An 18,591-nucleotide genomic window follows, 5' to 3' on the forward strand; every position below is an offset into this window, starting at 1 on the left:
CATAGCATATTGAAAGACAGTTTCTCAGTGTTTATTTCTGGCTTACGTCTTAGGATTAAATATAAGTTCTTCTGCGTCAAAATAGATCTGAAATATCAAAGTGGACCGTTAACAAATTTATTTATACCTTCCTTCCAGCTTTCTTCCAATTCACATCTGCCAAATGTTGGACGCAAAAGGGACCTTAATCCCGATTTTTCGTCCGTGCAGTGCATCAGGCCAGACGAAAACATGAATGAATCATTGGAGAACGCAAACAGTTGTTCTTTTCCTATGGCTCATGGTATTCCACTGATCGCAATCAATGTTATTATATGCGTTCTGGGATCACTTGGAAACTTCCTTGTTTGTTTGGCCATTGCTACAAACTCTCGCCTACGCCGAGCCTCAAACTACCTTTTATTTAGTTTAGCGATCGCTGATCTAATCGTAACTTTGGTATGCGAGCCACTACTTTTGAAAGTAATAATCCAGAGGACATTCTTCCATGAGTGCACAGAGTGGTTGCAGCGTACGTACTCTCTTTTATCCCAAATTTCATGCAGCACTTCAGTCTATCATATGGTTGCAATCAGTTTTGATCGATTCGTTGCCGTTGTGTTTCCACTGCGACACAGAAACTTCATCGAGGGATGTGGACTTAAGCTTATGCTTATAATATCCTGGTCAATCCCGATTCTTGGGCGCGTTTTGAGGGCCATCGTTCGGCCGGCCTCCTATCCTGGCCATTTTTTTGGATTGGGAGTTTTTGCCTTGAGTTATTTCTTTATTTTCTTTTTCTATTTTCTAATCGTGGTATTTCTGATCCACTACAGAAAGACAAGAAAGCAACTAGGTGTCCGAACACTTTCTGTGAAAGTGACTTCCAGCAGGGAGGTCCGTGTTGCTTGCACACTGGCTATCGCAATTGGCGTTTTCACGGCTTGTTGGGTTCCTCTGATGACTGTATTTTTTGCCACTGGAAAAATAATTATAAATCGAAACGGCTCTCTACTCATGTGGCTCCGAACCCTAGCTCTCTCCAACTCAGCCATGAACTTTCTGATCTACTCTGCCAAAATCCGGGACTTCAAAGAGGCATACGTTTATATTTTTCGAAAGATGCTCCGCCTGTAGAGGTCACGACTTTACTACAGTTTCAAGAACTCAGAAAGTTTTAAGAAGCTGAACTTGTGAGCAGTCCCAATCATTATGAAAAAGAGTATTTTTTAGTGTTTCACCGACGTAAAGTCTCAGTACTTCCTGTCAGGCACTATCTGTTTCAGGGGAGAAGCCGGTATCACAACCACGTTAGCAGTTCAAGAAACTGCACTCTGGAAATGAGCCTACGTCAGCCACGGGCACCAGACGAATTATTCTCTTCCGAAGTGTAAAATGCTTGCTTGAGGGAGTAAACGAGAAAGAAAGAAAGGCAGAAACGTTTCTAGGTGTTTGTTTTATTTCCTAGCCTTTTAGGAGCTGTTCTATTCAGCAGTTCGCTACGATTTTCTGAGGTACTTTTTTTCACGCTTTAATCACCACATTTGGCTATTATCTTGAGTAAAGACCCTAACGGTAACCGGTCATTTCGACCCGGTTATTTAGCCCCCTATTTTCGAGTCATTTAGTGCGCTTCAAATATAAATGTTGCTCGTTCTATAAGCCGTAAAGCAAAACAAGTAAGCCTCAAATACAGTATAATATTCCTCGTTCTAAAATAGGGAGCGGCAAAGTAACCAGAGCGAAATGATCGCAAAGCACCCTAACAGCATCCATAGGATTTTCGGGAAAGGATAGAGGAAGCCCTGATACATTTACTTAAGTTCCAAGAGCCTAAATTTGTTCTAGCACGACTAAACAGTTAACTGAGAAACTTATAGGGCCCCTCAGAATGCATTAAAACCATTCTCGATAATAGGTTTTTAAAGCATGTTCAGTTGAGAGAAAACCGCGTCGTTGGGTGCTTATGGAAAAGGCTGGCCGGTATTGTTTAAGAATTATTTAGTGTTGGATTAAAAAAATATATAAATAAACTAGAAATAAGTCTGTAATAAAGTGACCTTCGCGTTCACGGTACCTTTTAATGTACTATATGTCTACATCACTTCTGGAATTGAATTCATGAGGACAGGAGCTGGATCATCAAGTAGTAAGGAACACTGACTTAAATGGATGATTTTTGGCCTGAACAATTCTGGCCTGTGTTCATGGAGATGTAAAGCAGTTAAAGAAATTCAAATAGGAGACGTCTGATTCAGGCTTAACTGACCATATTATACCGTCAACTTAGAAGTTTCTGTTGGCGAATTGATCTTCTACATAAGCGCCTTGACGTAAAAGTCGTTTCTGGCCAAAATGTGTAAAGCCTCTACATCTCTGGCAGGACAAGCTATTCGTGCCTTCATTCATTTGATTTCAATTGCTTTTTTTTATCTCGTAGATTTACTCTTCAAACATAGTTTAATAAATAAAAATGATATGATTTAGCGTTGTGTGTCTGTGTCTTTCTTTTGTTCGCTTTAGAAGGGAGACCAGAGATGGTATCTCCGTTCGATTTTAAAAACAACAGTAGTTTCAAGTGCGTCAAGCAGGACTGAAACAGGAGTGTAGGTATCTAATTTGAAGTAATAGTCATAAGATTTTCCTGTGAGCAGAAAAGAGAAGGGTCAGAGAGAGAAATGTTGCCTCTTCTTTGCAAAGGAAGTGTCCAGTTTCTTAGTATAACGAAGTGTCCAGCTACAATCGGAAAAAAATATTTATGAGGCACCTTGTCCTCAACGTCATTTCTCTCTCTTTCCCGACACTACTGTCTACTGTTCAAAGACCATTCCCTCTTGCAAACACTAAGTAGAAAGCCCACCCTCCCTATAAAATATTGATGTGCTGTCCAAGCTAGTTGTAGGAAACGAAAAAAAACTTAAGACTAGGCTATCATTTTGTCACTTACAATAGGCTATGTTCAAACTTTACCGGGTCACTTTTTGTGGCGCTGCAGAAAGCTATCAGGTATAGTATGAAAAGAAACGGCCCGGGGCGGCACAAGTCGCTCACACAATATATATATATATATTTTTTTTTTGTATTTTAATGAATTTTTACTTCGTTACGTATTACATTTTTTACATACTGACTCATGAACAGGCAGGAGAAGTACAAAAAAAGAAAAGAAAACTAAACATATATACATCGCAGACTCACACACAATTACATACTGACAAAAAAGAAACAAAGAAACACACCCCCAGTACCTTCTTCTCTATTTACGTGAAAAAAAAATTAATAAAGATTAATAACAAATGAAGTAAGCGGCGAAAGGATCGTATACTAATCAGATTTATATTTGCTCCATTTCATATTGTGGGTCTCCAACTTATTGTTTGACTTAGCGATCATTGTCTCGATTAAGAAAACAGAATTAATTTTGGAATTAAGAACTCTTATGGAGGTGGAATATTTGTTCTGTCTACAAGAGTATAGATATTGCTTTGCCAGTAATAAAATATGATTCACAAATATCTCGTCCTCACATCCAATAATACCGAACAGTACATCTTTGTCTGAAAGATTTTCAATAACACCAAAGAAAATTTCCTATGAGAGCCCGAGAAAATAAATGTCAAATTTCACAAAATGACACCTTACACAGTGAATTTTTCAGAATTTTATCTGTGTTTTCATAATTCTTGTGAAATGTTACGTCTATTTTCCACAAGCTCTCGTAAGAAATTCTCTTTGGCGTTATCACAGATAACTAATTATGTCTATAACCTTTGAAAAATGTAAAAAAGAATGCGATATTATTTAAATTATTCTGGTAGAGAGTTTTTGTCCATTGAAAATTGAAATTACTCAATTTCCTGATGGATTCCGTCTTAATTTTACTTCCATTTCAATGGTTTCCAGTCCTCGCTCTTACGCATTTACTTCCGTGACGGTCCGAATAGGTGTTAACACTGCACCAAAATATGACACAATTATAAAGCGAAACGGCTCTCTACTCATGTGGCTCCGAAACCTAGTCTGTCCAACTCACCCATGAACTTTCTGATCTACTCTGCTAAAATCCGGGACTTCAAAGAGGCATATGCTGATATTTTCGAAAGATGCTCCGCCTGTAGAGGTCTCAACTTTTACTACGGTTTCAAGATCTCAGAAAGTTTTAGGAAGCTGAACTTGTGAGCAGTTCTAATCTTCATGAATAGGTTATTTCAGTGTTTTAGAAACGTGAAGTCTCAGTACTTTTTTTTCTGCCTGGCAGGCTATTTCAAAAAGAAGCCGGTCTCACAATCACGCCAGTTGTTTAAGAAACTGCATTTTGGCAATAAACCGACGTCAGCCAGGGGCACCTGACGAATTATTCTCTGCCGAAGTGTAAAATATCTGATTAACGGAGTAAATATTATCTGAAAAGCTCCAAAGAATGAAAAGAAAGACACAAGCTTTTCTAGCGCCCCATTCACACCTAAGCTTAAACAACATGTTTAAAAGCTAGTTTAATTACTTAAACACGGTTTAAAATTGTTTCCTTTATAAAAGAATGAGCTGCTTACTAACTTAGTTAATTGCAAATTTAGTGCAAATTACAGTACATGGTGAATTTTATATGAATCCTGTACTGTAAAACCCGGTTTAGTTAAACATGTTTAGTTGCTTGTCAATAGGGCATAGGTGTCTGCATGCTACATTTCCCGAGCTTTTTCGGAGCTGTAGTACACTCTACTTTCCTACAATTTTCTGAAGCAGGGATTTTCACGCTTTAATCACCAGATTTGGTTGATATCTTGAGAAAGGTCCCCTAGTAGCATCTAGGAATTTCGGGAAGGATAGGGGGAGCCCTCGAAGGGGAGTACCTCCAGCAAAGTTAGAGTAGAGGTGTGCCGCCGAGGCCTTCACACACTGACCCTGTTTATAAGGCAAAAAAAATGTTGTGACTTCATTTTGCTACCCTATCCTTATCCTATTACCCTGATTCGCTTCGTTTTACATACAGAAGAAAGTAATTTCGAGACTTTTTTAACTAACCTCATGGAATTGGATTTTTTGATTTTAATAACGACAGTAGTGTCAAGCGCGTCAAGCACGAATGAAACAGGAGTGTAGGTGTCTTATTTGAAGTAATAATCATAACTGTGAGCAGACGAGAGAAGGAAGAGAGAAAGGATCCCTCCTCTTAGCAAAGGAAGTCACCAGCTTCTTAGTATAGTTAAGTGTCTAGATATAATTTATGAGACACCTTGCATTGTACTCAACCTCATTTCTCACTATTTCCTGACACGACTGTTTAATTTCCAAAGACCATCCTCTCTTGCAATAACTAAGTAGAAATTCCACCTCGCACTTCCCGCTCTCCCTAAAAATTAATTGGTATGCTATCCAAGCTACCCTTAGGAAAGAACAACCAAAGATTAAGGTATTATTTTGACGCTTGGACTTGCGCGTAAGCAGGTCAGTTTGGATTTTTCTACCTTAACCAGGTCGCTTCTTTTCCAGAATAAAATCAAAATGCAGAAAGCATTAATAACTGCATGACCATCCGGACTGGTCACTGTAAATCAATTGCTACTTTTTACGAGCACATGCTCAGGTAAAGTAACAACACGGAGTGTGGATTTGCATTTGTCTCTGGGAGATATATTGCTAGCAGGCTAATATGGCTGTCAATCTGTCTCATCAGATTACTGGCTGTTAATATCATTATAGTAAAAAAGTTTGAGAAAGTCTATTTTTGGCTTCAATAGCTTACGTCTACAGGACTTATATATAGACTCTTCTGCGTCAACATTAGTTTGATAACGCCTAAGAAGGCGGGGTAAACAAATTTCTTTAAATCTTACTTCAACCTTTTTCTGTTCATAACTGTGTTGGGCGAAAAGGGAGTTTTAATCCTGATTTTACGCCGTGCAGTATATCAGTTCAGACGACAACATGAATGAATCGTTGGAGAAAGCAAACAGCTGTTCCCTTCCCATGGCTCATGGTATTGCATTGATCACAATCAGCGGTATCGTCTGCGTTTTGGGATCACTTGGAAACTTACTCGTTTGTTTGGCCATTGCTACAAATTCCCGCCTACGCCGAGCCTCTTACTACCTTTTATTCAGCTTGGCGATCGCTGATCTAATCGTCACTTTGATATGCGAGCCTCTCCTTTTGGGGGTCATCAGCTCGATGGCATTCTTCAACGAGTGCGCAGCTAGCCTGCACGTTGCGTACTTCATTTCATTCCATCTCTCATGTACCACCTCTGTCTTGCATATGGTCGCAATCAGTCTTGATCGTTTCGTTGCCGTTGTGTTTCCACTGCAACACAGAAAATTCATCGAGGGATGTGCACTTAAAGTTATGCTCACACTATCATGGTCTATTCCGATTCTTGCTCTCGCTTTGAGGTACATCGTTCCGCGTGCTCTTTTTCCCGGCTCATTCATTAAATTTCTGAGAATGACAACTTTTGCCGTCAGCTATTTCTTTATTTTCTTTTTCTACATTCTGATCGTGGCATTTTTGCTCCACCACAGGAAGGCAAGAAAGCAGCTAGGGACTCGAACAGTTTCTGTGAAATTTACTTCCCGAATGGAGGTGCGTGTTGCTTACACACTGGCAGTCGCAATGGGCGCGTTCACTGCTTGCTGGATTCCTCTGATCATTGCAATGGGTTTTTTCACTGGAAAACCTTTTGTAAAACAGAACATTCATCTACTCATGTGGCTCCGAACTCTGGCTCTGTCAAACTCAGCCATGAACTTTCTGATTTACTCTGCTAAAATCCGGGAATTCAAGGAGGCATTCGTTAGCATCATACGAAAGATGCTCCGCTTGTAGAGTGCTGGGCGTTTGCTAAAGTTTTAAGAACTGAAAAACTTCTCTAAAGTTGAAATCGAAATTATTCATTCTAAATCATTGTTTGGGAGAAAACGGTCGTTTTGTGCCCGTGGTATAGGTTGAAGGCATATATGCTTAAGACTTGCGTGGCGGTGGACGAAAAAATGACCGTCTTGTTATTCTTAGCATATATTCATATGGCACACCAAAGGGAAATTTTATCCCTACACGAACTATTGAACTTAAAGTCAGTTAAAATTTGCAGATTATGCATGAGGTACATAATGAACAAGTGAAGGACTTGCCTCCTACGTAACCATATGACTAAGGGTGCGTTTCTTTCCTAAAATCCAAGATGAAATAAAAATAATCCGGAACATTAGAATTTTTTATTAAGAAAAATTAAAAGAAACATCATGTATCCAAAAAGGAATTATTTTTCATTTATTTCCATACACTACCCACGATCGAAGGTATCCCCGAGAAAGAATAATACGGCTGCTAACAATGTTTCAAGTTTGCTGATCTTTCATTGTATTCCGGAAGATTAGCTATAGGATACTGCTTTAGACGGGCCAAAACGGGTCTTGCGAAAAGACTAGCTACTGGAAAAGTAAAGTCTTGCAAGACGCGCCGGCGAAGTTGCTTAGCAGTTTTGTCCTTGTAAACTAGAACAGTCAGTGCAGGTCCTGTTTGCATTGCGATTTTACCATGCCGGTAAAACGGATAAAATCGATCGTTTAATCCATGCTTCGGGTTCAAAATGTCCATAAAGATGATCAGTGTGAAACAGTTGATGTTTGTATTAAAATTGTTTCAAGTTACTGCTGGCAGTATTCAGTGTTTTGGGATCGGTAAAGAAACGCTTCGGATCATGTATCCAAAGTATCCGGTTTTGGATATAATCCAAAGAACTCACCTTCGTTGTGGATCATTTGGATCAATAATCCGTTTTTGGATTTTAGTGAAGAAACGAAATATCCGTTTTCGAATTAAAATCAGGATTTGGATTTTTGTGAAGAAACCTACTCTAACTGAAACGACTTCATGGGAGTTGGAGCTGTATCATAATTATATAGTTGAAAGCGGGAACTGTGACTGTAAAGGTTTCCGTTCAAAGCTTCTCCGGACTGACTATGTACTCTATACTATAAATCAGAAACCACACAGCCATGTATGGTTTGAAATGACATCAAATTTCAATGATTATTGTAAACTTGGTCCTATGTGAAGAGGAAAACACAGTATCACTCGCAAGTGCAATGATGCAACTCAAGTGACTTTAGATTGAACTGAAAAGATTTTAGTTAAAGCGCTATAAATAACTAAAACAGTACGTGATCTTAGCATACGAGTTAACCCATAGAAGATGTAGCTGTATATATCAATTAGGTTCAAAAGTTAAAAGACCTGGTTAATTTATGCAGTTTGTGCAAGTTTTAGCTCTTTGCAATCAGTAACAAAGAAAATAACAGCAACTAAAAACTGCTGAATTACTGGGTGGCGAATCGTTAATGAGCTCACACATTCTTTGTAAATTTTTTCAAAGAAAATTTCTACGAAAGTATTCGGTGTATCGGGCTCAAATTTTCAACGATAACTGAAATTGTTATGCTCTTTCAACATTCAAAATTTCATTTTGTTGGCTTCATCAGATAATGATAAGCCTATGCTAATGAGGCAAAAAATGTAAACAAGGATTCGCCTATACCGGAAAGCTCTTGCGCTACTGGTTAACTTTCGCGCCGGCACGAAAATCATACCAAATAAGCCTTCTGTTCATACACGAGACAGGTGCCAGTTTGGTTCTGTGCCATATTATGGTGTAGTGTGAACTGATGTTCAGACCTTAACGGAAGTGAATAACTTTGAAAGACAAGTGGAACCCACTTAGACGGAAGTAAATATTCGGGAGTGTCAGGATTGCGGTTAAGGGAACTAAACCCTCTTGGCCAACCGTCCCAGCACGATGTTCGATGTTTACTGTGCGTGTGAACTACTTGCTTTAGTTCTGTGCCGTTGCTATTGATACTATACCGGAATGCTATCAGGTTCAGTGTGAAAATAGCCTAAATATGTTCGTCTTATAATTGCAAACTTGCCGTGTAATGATGTAACTCTTACGAGTGATTTTATTTTGACCTGAGCAGTGATATTAGCGAGAATGTCATGTATTGATTCTATTTAGCTTTAACTTTTTAAAAATTACAAAAACAATACATGATCTTCATAAATACGATGGGATATGAAAATGCTGACCCAGTTAAACCGATAAACAGCCTGTTGGTGTTTTCGACGCTTGATTTACGTCGGATTTACCATGGTCTGAATTCTCACGTAAACTGTATTGTAAGAGCATGCACTACAGGTTTGCATTTATCGCTGAAAGATATATTACCAGCAGGTTCAATATTTACAGTTTTGGCTGTCAATCTGACTTATCTGATTGTTATCGCAATATAAGAGTTTCAGAATATCTATATCTGGTTTCAAAGTGGCTCACGTCTGTAGACTAAATTAGGTTCTTTTGCGTCACAATAAGTCTGACAACGTCTGAGATTGGCGGGCTAAACAAATTATTTATTTCTTACTTCAAACTTCATCTATTCACATGTTCTGGTGCTTTGGAAAAAAGGGGGGAACTTAATTCTGATTTTACGCCGTAAAGTACATCAGTTCAGACGACAGCATGAATGAATCATCGAAGAACGCAGACACTTGTTCTCTTCCCATGGCTCATGGTATTTCACTGATCACAATCAACGCTATCGTCTGCGTTTTGGGATCACTTGGAAACTTGCTTGTTTGTTTGGCCATTGCTACAAACCCTCGCCTACGCCGAGCCTCCAACTACCTTCTATTCAGCTTAGCAATCGCTGATCTAATCGTCACCTTGATATGCGAGCCACTAGCTCTGGAAATCATCAGCCACATGACATTCTTTCATGAGTGTACAAGTAGCCTGAAACAACTTGCGTACGGCATTTTAGGCAGTCTTTCATGCACTATTTCAGTATTGCATTTGGTTGCAATAAGTATTGATCGATTCGTTGCCGTTGTGTTTCCACTCCGTCACAAACTTTTCCTGAAGAAATGCGGAATTAAGATTATGCTTATAACTTCATGGTCAATCCCCCTTCTTTTGCCCGTTTTATTCTATAGTGTCTCGTTAACTTCCTCTTCCGGCTTATTCATCGCATTTGGAATCTTTGCCTTTAGCTGTTTAAGTATTTTCTTTTTCCACTTCCTGATTGTAGCATTTCTACTCCACCGCAGGAAGATAAGAAAGCAGTTAGGAGCTCGAACAGTTTCCGTGAAACTGGCTTCCCGCATGGAGGTCCGTGTTACTTGTACACTGGCTATCGCAACTGGCGTTTTCGTCATTTGTTGGACTCCCCTGATAACTGCGTTTGCACCAAGTAAACCATTGATAACGTGGAATGGTCCTCTACACATGTGGCTCCAAACCTTGGCTTTGTCAAACTCAGCCATGAACTTTATGATTTACTCTGCTAGAATGCGAGACTTTAAAGATGCATACATTGTTATCGCAAGAACAATCCTGAATTTGTAGAGTGCTTAACTTTTACTACAGTTCAAGAAGTCAGAAAAGTAAAAAAAAAAGACATTTTTTTCCCTTATAGTAGAGGCCGGGTAAGTCCCGTTCAGATAAGCATGGCATGGCCTGTTAAGCGAGGAAAGGCAAAAACATATAGTATGCGCTGACTGCATAGAATATTCTATCAGTGTTAGCAATCAACAACTTCATATTGGTCCTTTCGAGCTCAGCATAAACTTTTCTTATGTCAGAGTGGGCGGGAAAAACAGATATATTTTTAACCAACTTCAAGCTTAGAGTTATTTTTGTTCTAACAGTACTAAAAGTTGACGAAAAATGAACAATAGTGGATTGCAGGGCGTGCATGTTTATTGTTATAATGACAGAGAGTGGTAGTAGTATCTTCATTGGTCAATCTATTCTTGTGTTATTCATGTAATCACGTGAGTTTCCCCCCTAAACCTGCTAGCTGCATTCTATAGAATTTTTCATTTGTTTGTGACAAATGCCTAAATCATGAAAAAGTAAAACATGAAGAGCAGAAAAATAGACTCACTCCTTTGGACTGGTCAATTTATAGCCCGTTTCTCCTCGCTCTTCGCCTCTGAGGACGTTTCACCAGGAATAACTCCAGGAATAATTCCATACTGATGACGTAAAATCTTTCCGTAATCCAGTAAGAAGCGCTGATTGGCCGACGGAGTAGTGACATTGTTTTAGCTATTGTTTACGAAAAACAGACAAAAGACAAAAAGCCACGAAGGTCAATGGAAACGCGATGAATCTCTAACAAAACAATCAAATTTGGTGGAATATATTCTTCTCCAGAACAAGCATTTGAGTTTTGCTGGAGCTCGTTCGCAGATGAACACATCACTTTAGTAAAATCGACCAGGAAAAACTTAAAATTGGACAAATTTGGATGTGGAACCCCATGACTACCGGATACATTATGTAAATCGCTGAGTGGCAGACGTTCCTCCGCGCAAAACATCCCCGGCAGCGAAGAGCAAGGAGAGACGGCTGTTTTCGCAGGCTAGTCAATTTATAGATATCTCTCTTCTTTTGAAGACATGTTTAACACTTAAAATGAAACTAAACAGCCTTGCATGTTTTAAAATAAACATCAAATTGCAATGATCTTTTTACTGAAAGTTTTTCTTTTAAATATGTTACAAACTTGTTCCTGCGTAAAATAGATGTCACTCGCAGATATAATGATGCAAATAAAGTGATATGATTCTTATTACCCTTAGCAGATATTAGTTTAGAAGGTACACTGAATCGATTAAGGCTAAACTTCACAAACACAATACATGTTTTTTAAACAGAAAATGGGGTCTTCAACAACAACAGTTATTGCTGCCGGTTATTTAAGTTGCCTGTTATTTCACGAATTATAAATCTTTCGCTATCATGCGGCTATTTCTCTGAGGAATGGAAAGAGGCTCTGGTTACTCCGATCCTTAAGAAACCTGGCTTAGACCCGACGCAGTTGAATAACCTTCGCCCTGTCAGTAACTTGGACTTTACATCAAAATTGACAGAGCGCGCTGTTTTCGACCAAATTCACAGTCATATGAGTCGCTTCGCCCTTTATCCAACCTCGCAATCCGCTTACCGAAGGGGTCACAGCACAGAAACACATGCCTATGCTGATGACACTCAGCTTTACATGTCGTTTAGTCCTGACACGGCTACTAATCAGACTGATGCGGTCATTGCCATGGACGCTGTATATAGGACATTCGTACGTGGATGCTTATGGATAAGCTCAAACTTAATGATGACAAAACTGAGTTCATGTTGATTGGTACAAAACAACAACTTTCCAAAGTAAATATTGATTGCCTTAGGAAGCATTGACGTTGCTGGTTCGATTCTAACTTGAATCTCCACGAACAGATCCACAAAACTTGTAAATCTGGGTTTTTCCATTTATACAATATTCGGCGTATCCGAAAATATCTGTCCCAGGAGTCTGCACGAACTTTGGTCCATGCTTTTATCATTGGTCGTATAGATTACTGCAACAGCCTTCTATTTGGTTTACCCTATGTTCATCTACTTAAACTACAACGCTTGCAGAATGCAGCTGCTCGGCATAAATCTAATGTCCCTCGCTACAGTCACATAACACCAGTACCATGTTCGTTACATTGGCTTCCTGTCAAATTTCGTATTGATTTTAAAATACTTCTTTTTACTTTTAAAGCTATCTACGGTCATGCGCCTGGTTACTTGATCGCTTTGATTGCTATAATCTCCGCTCAGCTAGTGGTCTTATCTTAAAGTATCCTAGTTTAAAACTGAAAAAGACTTTAGGGGATCGTGCTTTTTCATCTGCTGCCCCTAATTTATGCAACAATCTGCCCCTTCACATCCGTCTTGAGGACAATTTTGAACGTTTTAAATCTTTACTTAAAACGCATCTTTTTAGACTAACTTTTGATGCGTAATTTTTTTTAACCTACTATGTAATATATTTAGTGTTTTTTTATCTTTTTTTAACTTTTAGCGTTGTTTATTCTTAGCCTTAATTATTTTGCTCATTTTAGCTTTTATTTTCTTTTAACACTTACGTGTTGTCACGCGCTTTTGATCATATTTGCCTGGAAAAGGCGCGTTATAAATTTTTAATTATTATTATTATTAACAACAACAACATAGCAAAGTAATTGAAATGATAATGATGCCTGACCTTCTGCAAGGTACTTCGGCCACCTGAGCTCAATATTACTGACAGGTGTAATGACGCAACGCAAGTGATTTGATCTTGACCTGAGCAGATTTGTAAGTCAATAAGGCTGGGCTTCAAATTACTAAAGCAATACAATATCTTGATAATAATCATGGAGATTTTAACAACAACAGCTACAAAATTTGCAATGATGATGATGATGTCAAATAAATAAGTAAAGTGGAGATTTAGAAGTAGCGCTTCTTTTTACTGGTTCTTCATCTACCAGATTCCTGGTCGAATTGGTATTTGAAAACGTTTTTTTTTTTGAGGAGAGGGGAAAATCGAAGTACCCGGAGAAAAACCTCTCCTAGCAAAGGCGAGAACTTACAACAAACTCAACCCACATATGGCGTCGACGCCGGAATTTGAACCCGAGCCACACTGGTGTGAGGCCGCGATTGCTCTCAGCACTGCGCCACCCTTGCTACCCTAATGGTGAAGATACCTGGTTTAGCTGGCTTAGCTCAAACGCAACATACTAAGTTTTTCGACATTCAATTGATCCTGTCTTCAGGTTAAGACTATGGTCCAAGTGGCAAAGATTAAAAACTTTTGCAGTATTTTATTATTGCAATAAAGCTTGTTAGAAGGCTAATATTTGCAGCTACGGCTGTCAATCTGACTTATCTAATTATTGTTATCGCAGCTAGTATAATACCTTCAGAATGTCTATTCCTGGCTCACGTCAGTAGACTATTTATAGGTTCCTCCCAGTCAAAATAAGTCCAATAACGTATGACTGGGCGAGGTAAACATATTTTTCGATATCTCGATCAGTTGCGAGTTTTTCCCATTCACTGGAGCTTAGACCAAGTTATCCTGATTTTACACCGTATAGAACACCAGGCGATAAGAGAACATGAACAAATCATTGGAGAACACCAAGAGTTGTTCTCTTCCCATGGCCCATGGTATTGCACTGATCACAGTCAACGCTATGGTGTGCATATTGGGATCGTTTGGGAACTTACTCCTTTGTTTTGCCATTGCCACTCACCCTCTCCTACGCCGAACTTCAAACTACCTTCTGTTCAGCCTAGCGATCGCTGATTTATTCGTCACCTTGGTATGCGAGCCCGTTCTTTTGGAAATCTTCTACAATCGAACACTTTTTCACGAATGCAAAGCAAGCCTGGAAAGGCCGTATCGTCTCATAGTCAATCTTTCTTGTTCCGCTTCAGTGATCCACTTAGCCTCGATCAGTGTGGATCGGTTTATCGCCGTTGCGTTCCCTCTTCACCACAAAATTTTCATGAAGAAATGCGGACTTGTGATTTTGCTAACAGCTTCTTGGGCACTACCGATTTCAGTTCCTGTTTTGATGGTTTTCCTTCCGCCGTCCTTTCCCAAAAAGTTCATGGCGATGACATCGTTTTCCTTGAGCTACTTCGTCATCATCTTTTCATACTTTATGATCGCAGTATTTCTGCTGAGGTACAAGAAGAAAAGACAGGACCTAAGAGCCCGTACGGTTTCCATAAAGTTTACTTCGCGCAGAGAGGTCCGTGTTGCTTACACTTTAGCTATTGCAACCGGAGTTTTTACAGTTTGTTGGGTTCCGGTAAAGACTATGAGGTTTGTCATAGGTATGAAGCCAAACAGCCCTTTACACATGTGGCTCCGGACCTTGGCTCTGTCAAACTCAGCTATGAATTTTCTGATTTACTCTGCAAGAATGCGCGCCTTCAAAGAGGCATACTTAAGTATCTTTCAAAAGATGTGTCGCTTGTAGAATTAAGAGTTTGTTTTGGACTTAACATTCATCAGTCTACTTTTATAAGTTCGCTCGTGCTTGATGCATGCCTTCTTGATTCCTGAACTGATATTGATTTGCTCTGCTCGAAAGTCTTGTGAGGTGAATTTATTCAATTACTGAAGAATAAAAACTGATATGACTGTTTCATTAATAGTAAGATTGGGCCGTGGACATGATCATTGAAAAACGTGCTTGATATCATTAATGATATAGCCCTAAAAAAAGTAACTGTCATTATTATTCACTCCAAATATTTGTCCTGTTCTGATTCGCTAAAATCCCACGCAAAAATTAACATAATCTGCTATTGTCGACCAAATACGAAGAATTCTGCGATATGTAAAAAATGACGACAATCGTGAAGCTAAGTCGCAGATTAATGAACCGTTAACCGAGAAGACCTAAGGAGAGGTTGAGTTTTTTTAGTAGTGAGTGAAAAAAATAGCAGAACATTTCACGAGGAATAAATAGGCGAACTACATTTCTGAAACTCATCAATAATTCATAACGTAAATACAAAGGAACTTAATGTTTAATGAGTGTTTGGAAATCAGATGAAAAACTGCTCATTTCTGCATCCCTAACTTCTCCTGGTAAAATCATTCGTTTGAGAAGTAATATCAAGCATTCGACACACTGTTTCATCACCAGATGAAATACTTCGAAGTTTGTCAAAAATACTCCGCTGCGCGTCGTATTTTGAACTCTCTTCTCAGTGTTTCATCTGGTGATGAGACACTGCGTCTCATGCTTGATATATTACGATTTTCTAAAAACATAGCAAGAACACCAAGAAGACAACTCGACGGACGACATCTGCTGTTTGGAGAATATTAAATTTTCGGAGCTGAACGACCCATTATCTCCTATTAACTTCCCGATTAACATGCGCTATCGAAGACGAACTTAACATCGATGGAGGCAAGTATGTTTTAGCTTGTTTTTAAACTAAGAAGAACTTTGAATGAGTAATAAAACAATTATCGAACTCGGCTTTCGTATTATCTGATCAGCAAAAGTACGTCTCATCTTTTCGTCTCATCAATAATTGTTAATTATTTCGTAACAAAGTCAATAGTTTCTTTGATAATTGTTTACAAAACCTTTTATCAAATTGAGACTCTTTTAGCTCTAATTATAAGGAAAAAATGCTATAATTTTGATGTGGCAAAAATAGCTAATAGTAAGCACAACAGTAAGCAAATAACCAGTTGCTTTAAAACAATGGTAATATAGCTGTTTAGGCCCCTGCACGCGCAATCACGTCAAGTTAGGGAAATAACTATAAAGGGCATTTTGTTTCTTTAATGAACCGCGAGTATCCTAGGCATAGGGAAGAAAGTCTTTTCCTCCCCTCCCTCCCGCCCCCTTTTAATTACTACCTTATATATGATAAACAAATATATGTTCCTGTATGGGGCCCTGTATTTCGCTACTATTCTCTAAAATCTTGGACAAATTATACGGAAAGTACCAAATCAAGGATAAGAAAACGGTGCGTTTTGCTCGAACGCGCACATTTTGGGAGTCCCAAGCTGGATGACATTTTTCTACGAATGCGCAGCGAGCCTGCACGTTGCGTACTTCACTTTATTCCATCTTTTACGTACCACCTCTGTCTTGCAAATGGTCGCAATCAGTCTTGATCCTTTCGTTACCGTTGTGTTTCCACTGCGACATATAAACTTCATTGAGGGATGTGCACTAAACGTATGCTCATAGTATCATGGTCTATTCCGATTCTTGCTCCCGCTTTGAGGTATTTCGTTCCGCCCGCTATTTTGCTCGGCTCATGCATTAAATTTCTGAGAAGGACAACCTTTGCCTTGAGCTATTTCTCTATTATTTTCTTTTCTTACTTTTTGATCGTTACATTTTTGCTCCTCCACAGGAAGACAAGAAAGCTGCTAGGGGCTCGAACAGTTTCTGCGAAACTGACTTCCCGAATGGAGGTGTGTGCTGCTTACACACTGGCGGTCGGAAGGGGCGCGTTTACTGCTTACTGGATTCCTCTGATAATTGCAATGGGTTTTTTCGCTGGAAAATATTTTGTTAAACGGAACATTAATCTACTCATGTGGCTCCGAACTCTGGCTCTGTCAAACTCAGCCATGAACTTTCTGATTTACTCTGCTAAAATCCGGGAATTCAAGGAGGCATTCGTCAGCATCATACGGAAGATGTTCCGCTTGTAGAGTACTCGACGTTTGCGAAAGCTTTGAAAAATTTCTCGAAAGTTGAGCTCGAAATTTCTCATCATCCCATGGTATACATGTAGGTTGAAGGCATATATGCTTAAAACTTGCGTGGCGGTGGATGAAAAAAAAAAATCTAACTAAAAAAGAAATGACCGTCTTGTTATTCTTGGCATACTCATATGGGCCCCCAAAGGGAAATTTCATAACTACACGAAAAATTGAACTTAAAATCAGTATAAAAATATAATTTGTAGATCATGCGCGAAGCACATAATGAACAAATTTATAGAGCTTTGTATGGAGACGCCATGTTGGAGCTCATCCGGATGAGCTCCAACATGGCGGATGGAAACCAACAGGAACATCTGTTACCGAGTTTTGCTACAAAAGCGTGAATTTACTCCCAGAAGAACTCGTAAACATTAAAGTAATACTTTTTCTAACACTTGAACCGTTTAGACAGCAAAATTCCTCGAAAAAAGTCACTTTTTTAACAGCTCTCTCGGCCGTCATGTAAATGCTGCGTCACACAAAAGCTTAGAAATTCAAGCGTAATCTATTACAAAACCAAGAACTCTTTTGAAGCGAAAATTTGTTTGAAAATTAGTTTTCAGCTGCTCTAATACACCATTAAAGTAAAATCTCAGTAGGATCGATAGTTTTGTAGTTTGAATTTTAGTGACGTCATGTGAAAACCAACAATTCTTGCCTTTGGTGAAATCCGCATGATAAGCTGGTGAGCTGCTGGGACAGAGAATGATTAAAACTTTCGAATAATGAACCTGGCCGTAGGCGTGGCCGTTTATAAAGTAGCAGCATATAATGTTGAAAACGCAGATATAGATTCACAAAAAATCACCCCAGTAAAAGAGAGGGAACACTTGCCACAGCCCGAGCGGGGAACAAGAGTCAGCCAAGCCCGAAAACAACAACAACAAATTCTATTTCTCCTGACTGTCGCGGAAGTTAAGCTTGTATAGGCGCGTCCGAGACTCACAACATTTTGGATTTTTTTTCTACCTAAACCAGTGGTCGCCTCTATTCTAGAATGTGTCGTACTTGTACAAAATGCGGAAACCATGAAAGAGTAACATCAGGAGCCGAAAACGCCTACCATTCGGAGGGTCAATATGTAAATAAAATCCTTTTGTTAGGATCTATTTCACTCCAAAACAAAAACTACAAAGCCACGCATGTTTCGAAATTAACATCAAATTTTTAAAAATGTTCTTTTCGTTTAAGGCTATGTTCACACTATGGACGGATTCATCTTGACGTCATTGTTTACATTTTTGCTCATTAGCATACGAGTTAACCCATGTAGCCGTATATACCACTTAGTTGCAAAAAATAAAAGAGCTGGTTAATTCATGCAGTTTTTGCAAGTTTTGCAAGTTCGCAATCAGTTTGTGCAAGTTTTGCAATCAGTAACAAAGACAATAACAGCAATTAAAAACTGCTAAATTACTGGGTGGCAAAACGTTGATGAGCTCACATATTCTTTGTAAATTCGGGGGTTTTTCAAAGAGAATTT

At 39.0% G+C, this 18,591-nt stretch overlaps 2 protein-coding genes across 2 annotated transcripts; both read left to right on the plus strand.

The window, feature by feature from the left end:
* Nucleotides 1–5,904: 5,904 nt before the first annotated feature.
* LOC140941380 (adenosine receptor A2a-like) lies at nt 5,905–6,801 on the plus strand. Its single transcript, XM_073390409.1, has one exon. The coding sequence runs from the start codon at nt 5,905–5,907 to the stop codon at nt 6,799–6,801; it is 897 nt and encodes a 298-aa protein (XP_073246510.1).
* A 2,238-nt stretch (nt 6,802–9,039) lies between these two features.
* Nucleotides 9,040–10,375, plus strand: LOC140941480 (histamine H2 receptor-like). Its single transcript, XM_073390517.1, has 2 exons — nt 9,040–9,138; nt 9,470–10,375. The coding sequence occupies exons 1-2, from the start codon at nt 9,040–9,042 to the stop codon at nt 10,373–10,375; spliced, it is 1,005 nt and encodes a 334-aa protein (XP_073246618.1).
* Nucleotides 10,376–18,591: the final 8,216 nt, after the last annotated feature.

Source organism: Porites lutea, chromosome 1 (genome assembly GCF_958299795.1).
Source record: "Porites lutea chromosome 1, jaPorLute2.1, whole genome shotgun sequence".
In the NCBI taxonomy this organism is placed as follows: Eukaryota; Metazoa; Cnidaria; class Anthozoa; order Scleractinia; family Poritidae; genus Porites; species Porites lutea.

What these genes read in the sequence shown, in the direction of transcription:
- LOC140941380 (XM_073390409.1), top strand. Translation starts at nt 5,905, where the DNA reads ATGAATGAATCGTTGGAGAAAGCAAACAGCTGTTCCCTTCCCATGGCT.
- LOC140941480 (XM_073390517.1), top strand. Translation starts at nt 9,040, where the DNA reads ATGGGATATGAAAATGCTGACCCAGTTAAACCGATAAACAGCCTGTTG. An exon ending in ACCATGGTCTGAATTCTCAC is followed by an intron (nt 9,139 to 9,469) that starts GTAAACTGTATT and finishes TACGCCGTAAAG; the next exon opens with TACATCAGTTCAGACGACAG.